Source organism: Anas platyrhynchos, chromosome Z, assembly GCF_047663525.1.
Source record: "Anas platyrhynchos isolate ZD024472 breed Pekin duck chromosome Z, IASCAAS_PekinDuck_T2T, whole genome shotgun sequence".
Lineage (NCBI taxonomy): Eukaryota > Metazoa > Chordata > Aves > Anseriformes > Anatidae > Anas > Anas platyrhynchos.
Genome location: NC_092621.1, coordinates 85,882,548 through 85,900,261, shown reverse-complemented (window position 1 = coordinate 85,900,261; position 17,714 = coordinate 85,882,548). Strand labels below are relative to the sequence as shown.

The 17,714-nt window shown below is 40.3% G+C and overlaps 1 protein-coding gene and 1 long non-coding RNA gene across 2 annotated transcripts; both read left to right on the top strand.

Moving 5' to 3' along the window:
- Positions 1 to 312: 312 nt before the first annotated feature.
- Positions 313 to 15,992, top strand: LOC140000822 (ATPase family AAA domain-containing protein 2-like). The gene is made up of 13 exons (XM_072031652.1): positions 313 to 579; positions 808 to 910; positions 1,131 to 1,246; positions 2,186 to 2,360; positions 2,730 to 2,818; positions 3,152 to 3,329; positions 9,203 to 9,406; positions 10,551 to 10,710; positions 11,063 to 11,176; positions 11,273 to 11,422; positions 12,493 to 12,741; positions 13,427 to 13,560; positions 14,965 to 15,992. Exons 1-13 carry the CDS (start codon positions 443 to 445, stop codon positions 15,223 to 15,225), a joined length of 2,070 nt encoding a protein of 689 aa, XP_071887753.1. The 5' UTR covers positions 313 to 442; the 3' UTR covers positions 15,226 to 15,992.
- On the top strand, positions 6,540 to 9,009 carry LOC140000671 (uncharacterized). Its single transcript, XR_011805789.1, has 3 exons — positions 6,540 to 6,559; positions 7,532 to 7,717; positions 8,930 to 9,009. It is a non-coding gene; the product is annotated as an uncharacterized lncRNA (long non-coding RNA).
- Positions 15,993 to 17,714: the final 1,722 nt, after the last annotated feature.

Below are 17,714 nucleotides of genomic sequence, written 5' to 3'. Positions count from 1 at the left end.
AAAACCAAAAATAATTTTATTCGATTTAGAGGGAGAGGCTTTATGGAAGTTTTGTTGGATTAAAAAAAAAAAAAAGTTATCACTCAAATACTGACTCTAGTTTCTGTTTGGAATCAACTAATGTTTCTGTATGAAGTTAACCTTAAACAATAAAAAGATCTAAATGAAGTCATAAATTGCCTTAGTAATGATAAAGGCTTTTTGGATTCTGTAAGCAGTTAGTGCGTAGAGAATGCTGTTGATTGCCAGATATTTTGTTGAGCATTCTTGAAAGCAGACAGGTACTCACCGAGGAAAATCATGTCATGGCCTTTGAAATCAGATTGCTAAGGAGTACAATGGACTGGAAAATAGATCTCAGAGTAAATTTTGAGATAGAATTCCCTTAACTTTTGGTGTTACTTAGTATCTGCTCTATTTTCTTTTTAACTTTCTGGTTTATATGCTGGCTTGCAGACGGAGACATGCAGATGACATCAGTGATTCTACACCCTCTTGCTCATCTCCCTTGCTTAGCACATGTGATACGGAGGAGAGTGGTGAGAGCAGTGAGGACAGCGAGAGCACATCTCCAAGAAGGTTGCTGTCATTAGAGAACAGGGGAGGGATGAATCTCCTTCAAATGGATATTTAGCCATGTTTAAGTTTATCTAAATTTAACTGTGTGAGTTTATGTCAATTAATTAGGTCTTCTATATATTAATTAATGTTTTCTACATTTGCTTGGCATTCTTATGAAAAACAAAAATCTTCGAGTTGCATCTTAAAGAAAAAGAAGCCCTATAACTTCTCCTTAATTCAAATCAGGACTTTTCGAGTGAAACTTCAGAAACAGGACCTAAAGAGAGTTCAGAGGGATCAAAAGAAAGTTGGAGGAAGTCAGGGAGATGCAATGCAAATAGATAGTGCGGTAAGTCTTAAACTAATCATCGTGTCAGCGAGTGTTTCCAGGGATTATGAAAGATCTCAGTGTGCCATCTACAACTACCTTTGTTGATGGTTTTCTCTAAAGCAACTTCAAAAATTGCCCAGAATGTTTCCGTTGTGGTGAGATAATTTCTGATGAAACCTTGATCTAGGTTGCTGCTTTCTTTAACATACAGACTCTGTTGTGTTGAATTTCTCTTTAGATTGGATTTGAGAACGTGGGTGGTCTTTCCGAACACATCGCAGCTTTGAAAGAGATGGTGATTTTTCCCCTCCTGTATCCAGAAGTTTTTCAGCGGTTCAATATTCAGTCCCCAAGGTAACTCATTAAAGTGATAAATCGTAAGTCAGCTGTTTTCAGGAGAAAGTTCGTTAAGGTATCAATATGCTTCCATGCTTCAACATTTTGGCAGCGGTGAACGTTTGTTTTAGTAGTAGCAAAAAGTGGTTTCTTAAAAATGGATAGAATCCAGAATATTTGTAGGTTAAAAATATAAGCAACGTCTTAAAATTTTAAGTTTTACCGTCTGGTGTCTTTAAAAAGTTGGGTTAGTTGGGTTGGAGTGGTTTTGTTCTCAGTTTTATGTACAAGTCAGCTTGATTAGTTTGTAAGCAAGAAGGGATTATCTAGTGGAAGTCAATTGTAATATGTTGCCTGGAAGCCCAATTGTTTTTCCTGCCTACTTTTGTTTTCTTTCCCTCTGAGTGCTAAGGCATCGCTTTTCCTTCCGGCTTTAGGCTTCCTCACGTGCCATCAGCAATAGATGGTCTGAGAGACCAAACCCAGTAACTTAATGCTTTTGAGAGGAGCATTAAATGCTTTACTATCAGATTCTGCATATTGTGAAAGCAAGAATATGCAGTTTATCACTGAAGAATGAAGTGGTGATTCACCATTCAGCCCATTCTCAGATTCTGTGCTGAAGTTTGCCTGTTTGGCTCCGGTTTGCTGTAATCAAACTGTTTGTCAGCAGTTTTGGAAGTGTCCTTCTGGGACAGTATGCTCTCTTTTGAAGGTTTTATACACTTGAGTTACCCCCTTATTCATTTCTTTGGGTGAAAAAAATGAATTTTCTTGTGAAACGTTGTAAAAATGCAGAACTTCTATCTGTTCTGACTCTACCCACACTTCAGCTATTACTGCTGTCCTGTACGTGATGTGTTTTGGTTAGGAAAGACGCTTGTTCTAGAGATGATGGTTGTAGGAGGTACTCATCATGATGTTTTTTTTTCCTATCTGGATCTTTTTTTATTGCAGAGGCTGTCTATTTTATGGCCCCCCAGGAACAGGGAAAACACTAGTTGCTCGTGCACTTGCCAATGAATATAGCCGAAGTGACAGAAAAATACCATTTTTTATGAGAAGTGCTTCGGACTGCATGAGAAAATACGTGGGGGAATCAGAACGCCAACTTCGTGTGTTATTTGAACAGGTAAGGTTGAAATGCACAGTGTGTTCTGTCAGAGTTGAAACCATTATTTTCTGTGGTCAACGTTTTTAAGTAGAACTTGCTTTTTTTGTATTTTGTTATTTTTTTTTCCACTGAAATGGAAATGCCAGTGTTTCTGCTGTGAATGTCAGCTGTAGGAACTACTGGAACGATTTGCTTCCTGTCACCCGGATACAGTGGGTTGACACAGACTGCTGTCTTCTGTTAGACATGCCAGATACTCCAGTAGCTCTATCGGTAGATGTCCCAGAGGCTGAAGTGAAAAATCTAGTTTAGATGACATTCCAACCATGATGTTTCTGTGCATTTTTCCTTTAAATAATGGTGTTTTACTCTGTGTTTTTGTGCTAGGCCTATCAGATGCGACCTTCAATTATTTTCTTTGACGAGATAGATGGTCTCGCTCCTGTGCGCTCCAGTAAACAAGACCACATTCATAGGTATTACAGTTTTGCACCTACATAAAATCTGCTTGATCTCTGGGGAAATGAAAAAAAAAAAAGGATGATGACCTGTTTAATTTACTGTGAACACGTTAATTTATCCTGAAAACTTGTAACTCAATGCCAAAACAGGTGCTTCTAAACGATAGTTGAAACCAATTTACTAAGCCTGATATCAGCATGTGGTCTGTGTTAACTTACCTATTGTTTATGTCTTAAAATGAGTCTTGTCCTTAAAGCTTGTCCTTTTTGACTACTCATGGAAGAAAGTCATGTGGAATGTGACAAAATTTACTGAACCAGTAAGTAAAAATTATATTTTTCTATTAGTTCCATTGTTTCAACTCTTCTGACGCTTCTGGACGGCATAGTTAACAGAGGGGAGATCGTGGTAATTGGAGCTACCAACAGACTGGATTCTATAGATCCTGCTTTACGAAGACCAGGACGCTTTGACAGAGAGTTCCTCTTCAACTTGCCAAATAAAGAGGTGAGAACTGAAATTCAACATTAGTGCTACCATGGCAAAGTCCAACTTTATAGGAAAAAAAAATTGACAACTTGAACAAGAGAGTGATATGTGGAGACACTGCGTTGTTCCATGGAGGGCAAATCTGGTACTGAATATATATGGTCAAGATGATACCACCAAGTAGTTAGTTCTATAATCAAACCTTTCATTCCCAAAGTTGTACCTGTTTGCTTAATTATTTAGTCCACTTGGGCGCTTTCATCATGAAGTTGTGTTTTTGGTCTCAGTCCTTCACTTCTGAATGAATAGGGGACGTGTGTGCATTTGATTGTGCCCCGGATCAGTGGTAGTAGTTTGAGTCATAATTATTTTCTTCTTTATAGTAATTGTAGCAATTTGAAACATTGTGCCAGCAGTGCTTTCTGTGAATTTATTGCCTGAAAAGCAAATGTGATGAAGTAATGAGACTGTCACAATGAAAGCTTGTTAAATTTTAGAGAAGTTTTTTGGACAACAAAGAAAAGTTTCTGGATAAATTTTTCATTGCAGTATTTTCCTCTGGGTCCTTAGGTCTCATAGTTTGGAAACTTGTTATTGAAGCTATAAATGCCTTTTCTTTCACTGTAGGTTCCTAGAAAAAAGTCCAGTGTAACAAATAAGAAATATTCAATTTCCTGGTTGACAATGCAGAGTGTATATTAAATAACTGTAAAATACTTGAAAGTTGAGCAAGTAAGAAAAGCGTATTAATAGGTGAGGGGTTTTGAGGGAGGACTGTTTTGGGTTTTTTTGTTTGTTTGTTTGTTTCTTGTTGGTATTTTTAAGGAAAACTTGAGACAAGCTAAAATGCAATGATTTTGCTTCCAGGCTAGAAGAAATTTTCAAGATTCATACTCGTGACTGGACCCCTAAGCCACCGGACATGTTGCTTGATGAACTAGCTGAGAAATGCCTTGTTAAGACTGAAACCAAAATGGATTCTTGCTTGTGAGCAAGTTGTAAAGAACCTTAGCTTGTACCAGGCAGTACCCAAGCTCTTGTGCCTTGCTGCACAACTAGTCAACGAGGCAGCTGGCACGCCTTCATAGCGATCAGAGTTAGATGCTTTCATCTATTTACTCTTTGTTGTCGTTCCTCTTGTTGTCTGAGAACGTTAAATGGTTCTGGGGCATCTTCCTCAAGAGTATAGTTTTTGATGAGGAGTCTGCTTCAGCTGCATAAGCGCAGGATATCAGGCAGTGAGCAACATGAAACTTCCCTGCAGAGCGGTAGCACTTTGAATTCCCTGTTAACCTGTTTGGTTTTGGCATTACAAATTCTTTAAATGTTGCATGTTGTAAACCTGGGCCTTGACTGATGTAACGTTTGATTTTTGTTTGTAAGGATACTGTGGTGCAGATATCAAATCCTTATGTACTGAAGCTGCTCTGTGCTCTCTGCGCCGATGCTATCCTCAGATTTGTGCAAGTAGGGAGAAATTGCAACTAGACGTTAATTCTATTAAAATAAAAGCAAAGGACTTTTTCATGGCTCTGAAGAAGGTTGTTCCGGCATCAAACAGGATCGAGGCTTCACCCGGACAAGTACTATCACCCATTTTCAAGCCACTTTTTAAAAGATCAGTAGCGAATATTTTACAAGTTGTGCAGAAGATCTTCCCGCATGCACAGCTAGTGCTAAAGGAGGACCGACAGCAAGGTATAACCACAGCATCCACTTCTTTATAATTCTGCTAAAGATTGTTCGTAAGCTCCTTTATTCTAAGGGGGAGAAAAAAATCACCAAGAGTAGCGTACCTTATACGTACACATCAGTGGGACTTGGTACAGCTTTGTAGGGCCTTGTGCCATCTCCTTAGATCTGTGGTGGGATGAACTCTAGGAAATAGCTTTCAGTGTGTGCTCTCAAATGAAGAAAGGGTTTTGGCACTGATTTAGAAGCTGTATTAATGTAAGAGAAAGAGACAAAGGCTATTCAGGGAAGTTAACAAACCTCTTTTGCCTTTCAGACCATTTAAATCCTATTTTACAAGATGATATGTTCGACAGTGATGACGATGCATCCTTGGTTTTTCTGGAGATGAATTCAAAGATGGAATGCCTGACGGACCAGAGAAAAAACTCCTCTGTTTCAGCAGGTAAAGAAAGACAGATCCCTGTTATGTTTAAATTCTCAGGTCTGATGAGCCTTTGTAAACAGTTCCAGCTGTTAAAAGTGTGAGGGGTGGTAGACGAAGGGGTAACATCAAGTTAGTGTGTAGAAGGGGTGCTTGGTATTCACAAGAAGAAAGGGTGAAGGGACTAAAGTTGTAATGAAGTTGCTCTGAATGACCCAATTGAAAAGCCCAGGCTTCTCTTCCTAAGCCAAAGTGATCCGTAGACTACCAGAACACGTTGACTTAATCCATGGCATTCTTTGAAAGACTCAAGACCACATACATGTCCTGTCTGTCCTTTTAGCTAAAAGTACCCCAACTTTATGGGTTTGTGTTGCCACCTTTTGCCCTTCTGTTTTCCAGGATTGTTAAACCAGTAGTGAATTTTGTAGTAAAGAACACCGAGAAATGGATTGTTAAAACACCTTGAGAAAAATTTAAATAATCTATTTGTTAAGCCACCAAGTTGTGTTAATCTTGTGGTATTTTAGTATGGAAGTCATGCAAGCCCATGGTTGTTAAGTTAGATCATGTTGTCGCAGCTGGATCAGTTATTTTTGTCAGTTTCTATTGCTGTGTTGTCCAGAAGATTTTCTGTCCTCTAGAGCAAGGCTAAGTCTCTAGCATCTTTGATTTAAGCCAGCAAAGGTACAGCCTGATTGTAGTGGGGAAACAAATGCTCATTGCAAATTTATTTCCTAGTAGTAAAGCAAGATTGCAGGGATATTAATTTGCAGTCTTGGTTTAGTAAAGAATAGGAAACACAAGGGAGAAGATGAAACAATTGGAATGACTGAACATGTATTTAATGTGCCATTTGGATTATTTGGGGAGGGAAAAGAAAATCTATAGGAAAAGTATTGCGAACATCTGTGTGTCTATTCAGCACCTCATTTATAAGCTTGTTTTCTTAACTCTTGTTCTAGGAGTGCTTTCTGCGAACCAACATCATGCTGGCCCCGTCTGCTAATAGTAGGAAAAGAAGGGAACGGCCAGGTTTCTTACGTGGCACCCGCGGTGTTGCACGCTTTGGAGAAGTTTCCCGTTCACACCCTGGACCTTTCTGTTCTGCTTACAAACGTTGCACCGCCCAGAAGAAATCTGCAGACAGGTACCTTTTTTCTTTTTATTCTCATCGGATTCACTGACTGTACGTAGAGGATCAATCGAGTTGCAAGTAAGGTGAGCAAAATTCATTGGTAATGGAGGTGGCCTTGTTTTAATGTGCTGGGATGTTTGCTTCTGTCTGAAAATCCCCTTTTCTTTTAGACAGCACCGCAAACAATCTGGATGTTGTACATGTCCACATTTTCCATACCCAATTTCACAGTGAGGATGTTGCTAGCAGCTCAGGAAGCTGGGCGGTGTTGCTAATGAACATCTCTTTGTGGAAAGAAATGTTGCTCATCTCCCTGGGATCCAGAAAGTAGTTCTCATTGCCTCCTAAGACTGTGTGCTCCCAGTAGATGGCTCTGTACCAGACTGCATGTCGGCTACTTTTTGTAGCCTTCTTTTAAATTATATTAGTAAGGCAACCAAGGTTTGGGGCTTCTGTTTATTTTGTTTTCACACGGACATACACAACTTGTGCTGTTGCAGTGTGTGCAATAAAAGCATTAACACGCTGATGTGGTTTTAACTAGAAAAAATGAACAGATTTGGTGTTTTTACTTTTAGGCAGGAAATCCATTTTATTGTTTGGCATCACTACCTTTTAAAATATTTTTTACCTTAGTGGAAACATTTGAGAGCTATACAAGTAAGGACAGACATGTTACACTACTGAATACTGATGTGTCCATTGAGGGACATTTCCTTTCTTTGTTATGCGATGATTGTGGCCGTGGCCATATAGCTGCGGTCTCACCACTGCCTGAATATATCCTTCCCATCTTCTGACTAGAGTTCTCCGAATACTGATAATCTGAAAGGGTGCCCAGAGAAATTCCTTATGTGAAAGGATGCTTGCCACTCTGTTCACATAGTTTCCTTTCATGGGGCAGTCAGATGGCTATGTAGCTATGTATTAACAGGTTATTCTCCGTGTTTTAGTTTTCTTACCCAAGCTTTTCCTTTTCACTAGCTGATCCGAAATGCTCAGAAGACAGCACCGAGCATAATTTATGTCCCAGATATCCATTTATGGTGGGACAACGCTGGACCTGCCTTGAAACTTACTTTTCTAACTCTACTACGTAACATTCCAGCATTTTCGCCAGTTTTGCTGCTTGCTACGTCTGATGTACGTCACTCAGAGCTCCCAGAAGAGGTATTTTTCAATACTTTTCTTACTATTTCTTCAGTTTCTTGTAATTTATGAATGCTTTCAGCATCAAAATGCTGTGCTGTTAAATGCCTGCTGTTATTACTCAGGCACCCTAACAAATCACTTAAAATTTGCTTAGAGAAAAAGAATACTGTGAAAGCATCTGCTTAAAGTTTTTTCTGAGTCAAGCAAGTGACTTTCACCCCCTTCTCACGCATGCAAATAATAAATTAATACAATAATTCCGGTGGCTACAAAGTGGTTCAGTCAAGAATATGCAGTGCTTGAAATGACAAGAGGATGTCTTTACTGAAGAGATTTCTTCTGACAGTCTGCCATTCCATGCTATGTTGGGTAAACTGCTAATAATGCAATTTAGTAGAGAATTGAAACACTTTGATTAAAAAAAAAAAATCAGTTTGTTTCTTCATATAGGCCAAAGCTTTCCAAGCTGGAAAGCTGAGTTCCAATTTCTGCTCAAGTAACTTTGGAATGGAATTCTAGTTGTATTCCTAAATAAACTGTAGTAAAAGTACATGCAGAACTTCATTGACTTCTGAGAGTTTACATTAAGGGAAGGTGCCCAAAACAGGAACACGCTGTTCTCGTTCTGATTATTTTGTCTCAGTTATTGGGGGAAGAGAACGGGTCTTACCTAGACGTGTTTATTATCAACTGCTTTGAAAGTGCTTGAGTTCCCACAGAGGTTTTGTACAGGTTCTAAATTCCTTCTAAAATAAGTAGTGAAATTCCTTACCTACCTTTTAATACTAGAAATGGAAAATGGAAGAAGACGTAGAGGTACTAGCTACTTCAGACACCTTTTGGTAGAGAAATAAAAACTCAGCAAAAAGCCCTCACTTGTCTGCTGAAGCCTTTCTCTTCCCTCTATAGCCATAAAGGTTCTAACTAAGGGATGAAGCAAGGCAAGTAAATACAAAGGAAGCGATGTTGGATGTGGTGAAAGCCATTACTTTATCAGTGTAGCGTACAATCCCTTCAGCGAGCTTTAATTCTATAGGTGATTCTTAAAGGTGATATTTGAATTTGCCGTGCCAGCCTGTGAAAATGTAGTCTTTTAAGGCCAGGAAGATAACTTTTTTCAGTTTGTGTTCTTCAGGTTATTATTAATTTTAAAAGGTACTCGTCTTTTTGGAATAGAAGATGAGTTTTTGTGGCCTTAAATCTGAAATGTCTTTCCTCCTTCTGCTTTAGATCCAAAAATTATTTAATAAGGAATTTGGAGAAGCGTGCAATATTGAGTTGCCTGGAAGGGCAGAGAGAGCAGCTTTTTTGAGGACCTAATTCTAAATCAAGTGGCTAAGCCTCCTGTGTCTAAAACAGGTGAGGAGGATATAAGGAGTACATCTAAAACTTTCCTATCGAAGTTACTAGCTCTTTGGGATTTGCTTTGGTGGTCATTTTCTGTCAGTAATTTGTCATATGCTTCAATTTGAGTACTGTAAATTGGCTAATTTTTCCTGATTAATTGAAGTTGATCAGACATTGGAAGTCCTGCCTGTAGCACCACCAGCTGAGCCTCAGAAGCCACAAGAGGAAGAAGTAGGGATGCTGGAGGAGAAAGAGGAGGATACCTTGCGTGAACTTAGAATTTTCTTGAGGGACGTTACTCACAGACTTGCCACTGACAGACGTTTCAGGGAATTTGCAAAGCCCGTTGACCCACAGAAGGTAACCTAGTGCTGATCTGTGTGTGTCTGTAACTTCTCAGTGTTCGTATTTCTCAGCGTTTTGGGGAAGGTTCAACTTTGTTTTTAGGGCTGCACTATTAGGATTTTGCAAGAAGCAGAGGCAGTGCTTTTACTTCTGCTGACTCTCAAATGTCTCTTATTGGATTATTCGCTGAAAGCCCTGGTTTCATTCTAAAAAGCCAGTCCAAATGCCAACACAGTTTGCTCGTGAAAAGGCTTTGATATGTAGGCATGTCACAGCACTGAAAAGCACAGAGATCTTTCCTTATAATTACAAACAGTATTTACAGGACTACTTTAATGAAGTCTAAAGCCCTTTATTGGACTGTCAGTACCTGTGGGAACAGGAATAGGAGCAGCCGTTTGTAAAAGTAAGTTTTGAGATCCTGTTCTCTGTTTCATCTGGAACTCCTCAATAGGAATCAACCATAAGTGCAGTGTGTTTTCTTTTTCCTCCAATTGGCTGCTTAGATCCCTTTTTCTCCATAATTGATTAGATAAGCCTAAACTAGGGGCGTATGTTTCAAAGGCAGATATAACTTGAATATACCTGCGGATCAGCAAAGTCCTCTTCATGTGGGCGTCCACTGGCTTTTCTTCCCCTTTTCTCCTAGGTTCTTGAGCTGTGAAAAATCTAGACAGATACGTATGTCCTCATCTGAACTAGTCATGAGGCTCCTCTTACTGTATGAGGGAAGAACTCAGCACCTCTGGGCCCAGTTATCTCATTCTAAAGTAGATGCCTGCAATAGGTACTTCACAGGTGCAATTCATGCACCTTTTCCTCAATGTCGACAACAAAGAGAATGTCGGATGGCTTACTCAGCTTTCACTGTTGTGATTTTCTGAAGCAAAGTGAAATGAATCTCCCACCCTCAGTGTTTCTTCTCTACCATGCACGTGCTTCTGACCGCCCTACTTCTTGTTGTCCTCTCCTAGCAGCTCTAATGCCAGTTGAAAGAGCCCTTCCATTTTTGAGAAGCAAACTGGTTAATTTCAGCATCTTCTGATGCATCGCAAATGTTCAGAGTTTTTAGGAAGTCGTTTATTTAAAGTTTTCAGAATAATTTGGTAGACAGTGTGCAAGGTTAAGAAAACTCTGAATGCTTGTATTTGATCTGCAGGTACCTGACTGTGCCACAAGGATTAAAGAGCCGATGGATCTTTCAACAGTTCTGACTCAAATTGACTCACGCCAGTACCTCACTGCAGGAGACTATCTGAAGGACATCGATCTAATCTGTAACAATGCCTTAGAGTACTACCCGGATCAGAGATCTACAGGTGAGGATGTGCTTTTTAGCCCTAGTTTAAAAATCGGTCAAACGTATAGATGGATAAATGCTGTGTTCAGACAGTAGACTTCAGATGGATTAGATGATTTTGGACATCCACAGAGAACATCTCTTACCACATTGTAAATATTTTACCATTTTGCTACTTGGGTATGGAATTGTGATATAAGTGTTCCCAAGGAACTAGTGCTTTTGTTTTAATTAACTTCTATGTTGTTATGCTGAAAATATTCACTGAGATAAACTTTCGGAACCAACCTATGAAGAAAGCAATTTTTTTCTGTGATCAAAACAGTTTCATTGGTTGGTAGACAACATTCAGTTAAGTCTAAAAATTTCAGATCGTCACAGAGCCTATGTTTTGCAAGACACTGCATATTCAATGGTGAGGAACGAAATAGATACAGAGTTTGGACGACTTTGTGAACAAATTAAAGAATCTCATGAGAAAAGAGGTACGTGCTTTAACGCTAAGGATTTTAAGACTTGTCTCTGCATTTGTAACTGAAAATGCACGACAAAGATCTTTGTTATCTATTCTTTATTGCAAGGTCGCACCTCTCCAGTGTGTGCTCCATGGGACGACTCCAAGTCACCACAGCAGAACCCTGCTACTGAAGACGACAAACCAGATGAAGAGAGTAATGAAAATGAGGAGATGACAGCGGCACCTGTAGATGCCAGTACACCCATTTCTAATGGTAAGTTGCATTTTATTCAGCTGCTCTTGTCATTCATACCTTCTCTGTTCTTGAGGCGCAACAGGTGTCTCTGATGCCTGGCTCTTTATGCCAGAGGTATTTTGTTTTCAAATTTACTTCAAAATGTGAGAGAGAAATCCAGAGGACATTCATTCAATATAGTGATGAATATCACAAGTTCAAATAAAGTTGGTTTACAATATAAAAAACAAACAAACAAACAAAAACAACTTTGATGGCCCAATTGACATTTAGCCGCCCCTAAATTGCTAATTCTTGAGGTAAAAAATGTTGTGGATGGCAGTTTCTGAATACTTAACTAGTTTTTATTATGCAAATGGAAATTGACCCCCACTCCACCCCTCCCTTCCCCAAATGCTAAAATCTTAGCTACCTCATACTGTGATTCCCAGTTGAAGGAGGGAATCTTCTACCAGTGAGAGTGGGAATTTTGCCATGGACTCCACCCATATCCTTTTGCAATACTATATGAATACTACGAATGTTGGGCAAAACCACAAAGTTTGTTTTTTCACAAAAGGTTTACCAAATCAGGAAGCGTACGAGGTATAAGTCTTCACGTTTTTTCTCCTTCAATCTTCCCTTAAAATTGTCTCATTAATTAATCTCTTCCAAACATGTATTCAGCTTTTGAAGTCTTCAGCTTGATACCAGACTCGAAGGAGAGCTTATTTCCAGAGGCTTTTATGATGTTCATCTGTATTAGTTCATGTAGTAAGACAGTGACTTTATCAAATAACCTCACGTTGTATTAATACCTGCCCATCCAAAGTAAGAATCCTCAGCATTTAAAATCCTGAAAGTGACTGTTTAGTGAATGAAATTCCGTAGCTGTGTGTGTGGTTTGTTTGCTTGTTTTTAATCTTAATAGCAAACTGACCCCATTAACTTTCAACTCTTTTCTCAGCATATGTAGGGATATAGGCAGTGGTAGCTCAGTTCCTTTGTTTTCCTTGTCAGTTGAGTAAGATGAAGATAATGGATTTTGAAGAAAGAATTCTTTTGGTTATGTTTTGGATTATTTTTTTTTTTATGCTGTCTCTTTGTAGGTGCGTCAGAAAGAAAGCGCAGAAGGAACAACTGTGCGCGTGCTGCAGCAAAGAGGAGTTCTCAATTCGATAAAGAGAACAGAGTACCAACAGATGACCAAAACGATAGTGATGAAGAAGAGTTTGTGGACAAACATGTTTCTGACATATGTCAAGTTAAACTTAACACTGAAAAGGAAAGTGCTAAGCTTTGTGGATATTCAACACCAAGATGGGGAACTATAACTAATGAAAATCCAAGTTCAAATGGTAAGGGGGAGAAGTCCATCAGATCCTTTAGCACCCTATTCTTGCTGAGGAGGATTGCACTATTTATTAGCTTCAGCCTTCAATTTCACTCTATTTTTTCTGTTACAGCTCTCAAAAATCATCACACAGTTTATTCCGTAATGATGTTGCTCCTCTAATTGTGCAAGCCAAGCCCACATGTTTCTGTAGGTGCTGGTTTCTTGATTCTAAAGTCTGTTTTTTTCTAATGGTACCTAACTGAAAGCCAGCAGTCACTGACACTCTTTTATTGTACGAGGTGCTTTCCAATAACGAGCAGCTTAGGTGAAAAGCAGCACTTCAAGATGCGTGGATCCAGAGTAACATGTGGAATAGGAGACTTAAGCCCTAATGTTGTACTCTAAGATGTGTTCCCTAACCTGAATTGGCAACATGACTATTTTTTTCCACTATTAACCTTTTCGTTAGTGCTTTTTGTTTGTTTGTGGGTATTTTTGTGTGCTTTTTTTTGTCTCAGTTTCTAATTTTTATGGAGCAGTGGCTTTAGCTGGAAAGAAGGGAGAAGCCAAGTATTTCTCAGTGCAGACGATAACAATTCTGTCTCTGTATTTGTAGAGAGAGACTGTTTTGCAGGTACAGGATACTTCACTGAGACTGTATTCTAGATAAACAGAAAACCTGACTGAAGAAATTTGTGTCCTTCCAGATTCCTGGGCATTTCAAGCAGTGACTCCTGAACGTTCTTGGGAAGAAGACCAGCAACAGATAAGTGATGAGAACCCTGTACAAGTTCCTACAGAGACAGACTACATAGTTATCGTGGATCGCTATGAGCTCAAAGTATGTCTAATTTCAGCTTTTTTTTTGATGTCTAAATAGGACATATTCCTGCGACATGTAAAATTGCAAATTAAGCCCATTGTTAACCAATGCCAATTAAAACAATTAATTGGAAGGACATATAGATAGTGAAATAATTCAGCCTGTAATGCACTGTGACTGTTTAGTTTCCATACTTCGTGTAGATTTCTGTAGGCTACCATTTGCTTCTGGTCATCTGTAGTTTAGGAGATAGATTCTTTGCCTAATTTTTAAGATAAAAGGCCTTGCTGAATTTTAAAATACCACATTGACAACCTGCTAGTACTATTATGCATATCATTTAATGATTTGTAATTTTAATGATGGGTTTGAGGGCTTTTATTTGGGGATTTTTTTTTCATGCTTTGATGTATTAAGAACCTGAAAAGGATCCTTATTTCTTGCAGTGATGATTTTAAACCTGAAGTTAGCAGGTTGACGTAAACTAGCTAGCCATGGAGAAGTGACTACTTTCTGAAATTCCTTGAAAGTGCAGTATTAGAAGTTCTTATATTGTGTGTGTGTGTGTGTATATATATATATACATGAGGGAGGCAGAGTTTGCTGATAAGATGATAAGCAGCATTATTTCCAGGGGGCAGTAGTATTTCCATTTGGTATGGCTGCTCCCTAAAGCTACGTACTCGCAGGCTCACACAGCTAATGGACAGCTGTGGCAGTGGAAGAAGGTGCTGCCACTAGCTTGTCACTGTTGCTGTGCCAGAGATTATCATCTCTGCATCTTTGGTAATAGAAATGACTGTGTGAGAGAGAGGTGATTGCTACAAGCAGTCACTTTGCTATTTACCCACCCCTGAATTTAAAGGTAGGACTAGAAACTAATCCACCTTTGCTCTGGGCGTTTGAGCAACCTGTTCTGCCAGCAGAGTTGTAGGCATGGCACACGTGGGTAAAGGTAATCACCTAAGGGTGCTTCCTTTTCCAGCTGGCACAGCTGTATCTACAAGATCTGCAGCCTTTTTACAGTGCCCCGCGCTGCTGCAACGCTTCTCTAATGAAATGCAACAGTGGCTTCGCTGTGGCAGCAGCTGTCCTACAAAGAGGATCGTGTCATTCCCTGCTGCTTTGGGAGCAGTCGACTTGCAATTGCAACCATTGATGTGATTGATTAGTAGTAAAAAGATTGTCCAAATTTCAGCCTTTCCTTTCTCTGAAATATGAAAAATTAACTCATATTTTCCCTGCTGAAATCTCATGGGATATTTAATCTGTTCTCTGAAGTGTCACATTTTATTTAATAGCGTAAGAAAAAGTAGGCTGTCACTTGTATTGTTACTGTTCAACCTCTGAAAACATATAGAGCGTATTCAAAGGATCTTATACTATTCTAAAGTTGTTGTTTTGCTCCATTGTTGTCTTCAGAAACTGTTATGCTTTGTCACTGAGATAACGAAGGGATTTGACATTTATCACCTGGAAAAAGTATATGGCGTCATTAATCAGTGTATTTACAACCATAGAGAAGACTACGACAAAACCGATTTGGTGGAGGTAACTTTTGTTTTGAATTCTAGCACTTTCTGTCACTGTTACACAGTATTTGTGTGTTCTGGGATATCGTGGTTGTTTAGCATTGCTCTTTACTGCTTAGGTGTCTGTGCACAGACAACAACAACAGTATGACTTCTCCCTTTCAGTCTGGAAGACGTTTATCCATCTTGCAAAACCATTGTTATATTTGGCATAATTGTTGGCAGTTTCTGCAGGAAAAAGCTTGAACTTGAAGACAACGGGTCCACCCACACAGCCCTTTCAAAGCAGTTAACTTTAGTCTGTCAGTAGTTTTCCTTGAAGAACCGTTTTGGGAGTGGGAGGACTACGAAGGGAAGGTGCTTTTCTAAGTCTTTCACTCGCTCTCTCTCCCTCTACAGCCAGTCATACACGGTGATAGCAGTCGTTCATCCCTGGAGAGAAATTTAAGTATATAACAAGAGTTTGAGACTTCTCTCTAGTCACACTCTAATCTCTTTTTAACTAATGCGCTTGAGCATCTGTAATTGGGGAGATTTCTGCCTGTGCCAGTTCTACACTGAGTCAAATTCTCTGGTCTCTTCCTGTAAAAGATGATTTCTGAGTTGTCCAAACTCCTCCAAAATCTGCGTGAGGCGTCCATGGTCCAAGTCAGGTGTTCCCAGTATACGCTGGATATTCACTCTTCACATTGAAGATCCTTGAACCCATTTATCTTAGAGTTGCTTGTGCTTGAGAACAGATAAAATGTGTTGTGCCGATCAGTCTGCCTTAAAAAGAGAGTGCCTCTTTTTTTTAGGCACTGGTCATCTCAATCTCTTTTTCCACATCTGATAAAGAGTTAGAACGGACACTCTGTTCTGCCTGTGAGAGGATTATTTAGATTCAGGGAGGCCGCTCCTGAAAAAAAAAAAATGAGATCTTTTAGCTCTAGAAGGGGTTCATTTTGAATCATGGCCTGTGACTTTTGGTAACTTAACATTTAATTTAAGTATTAAAAGTTAAGTAGCCTTCTTGGTTTTCTATTTCTTCCTTTAGCATAGGCAAACAAATCTCTCCTATTCAGAGTGCACTGTACAAGTTAGTCAGGAGCGTGCTCTACTGTATGGAGAGAGAGAGAACTTAAGGAGTAATTATTCAAAGTCCAGAAATTAACTTGAGCTTGTTGTGGCTTCTCAGGAACTGTTTCTTCTTTCTAATTGTTGTGAAACCACTGCTGAGAGAGATCCATATAGTTGATATCCTCCTCTCTATTTTGGATGTATAAGGATGCCTCTGAAGCTAGAAGGGGTAATAGGCCGTTGTGATGGTGGTAGCACACTGTTTGCTAACTATTACTAACCATGTATTACAAATTATTTATTTTTATAGTAATAGAAAGTGTTCTTAAGCTTTCATTTGTGCTGACTGCTATTTTGTCTTTTTTTTCTTACTAGGAAATTAAAGAAGAAAATCTCAGCCTTCTGGTCCAACAAGTAGTCTTCAACATACTTAATTTTTACTCTCCAGAGGCTTTTGTTGCACACTGTTCAGTTATTTGTAAACAACTTAGTAAATAGTATCTCATATAGGTATATAAAATTTCATATATAGGTCTTTTAAGATATTTTAAATAAATTTGTTTATTTGATCTTTCTTAAACATATTTAAGTACTTTTATTTCATATTTTTGTTCTATATATGTAGCTATCTATTTATTATCATATATATATATATATATATATATATATATCTATATATATATATATATAGGATAATAGAGAAGTGAGAAACAAAGGAAAGAAACCAAAAGCACCTTCCCCCCTATCCACCCTCTTCCACCTCCTCCCGCCGAGCGGCGCAGGGGAACAGGGGAACGGGGGTTATGGTCAGTCTACAGTGCTTCTTCTCTGCCACTCCTTGGTCACTCTCGTCCCCTGTGCTGTGGGGTCCCACCCACGGGATGCAGTCCTTGCTGAACTGATCCGGCGTGGACTTCCCACAGGCAGCAGCTCTTCCAGAACTGCTCCAGATATGGGTCTGTAGCACGGGGTCCCTGAGCACCCCCAGACCCCTCTGAGCCCCCCCAGAGCCCTCCTTAGGGCTCTCCCCTGCACCCCCACATCCCTTGGGAGCCCTTTGACCACCCCTGAAGCCCTCTGAGTACCCCCAAACCCCTCCGAGCATCCCCAGAGCCCCCTAAGCGCCCCCGTAGCCCTCCTCAGGGCTCCCACCGTTACCCGCCAGCCCCTCAGGAGACCCCTGAGCATCTCCAGACCCCTCCCAGCACCCCTGGAGCCCTCTGAGCACCTCAGGAGCCCCCTAAACCCCCACAGCCCCCCCTCAGGGCTCCCCCCGTTACCCCCCCTGTTCCTCAGGAGCCCTCTGAGCGACCCCAGATCCCTCCGAGCACCCCCAGACCCTGTCCAAGCCCCCGGAGACCGCCTCAGGGCTCCCCCCATGACCCCCCCACCCCTCAGGAGACCCCTGAGCACCCCCAGACCCCCCCTCGCCCCCTCCCGGCCCCTCAGGAGCCCTGTGAGCACCCCCAGACCCCTCAGAGCACTCCCGGACGCCACCCCCCGGCCCCCCCCACGCCCCTTCAGAGCCCTGCCCCCATCCTCCCTCCCGAGCCCCTCCCCCCCCCCCAGGTGACTCCCACC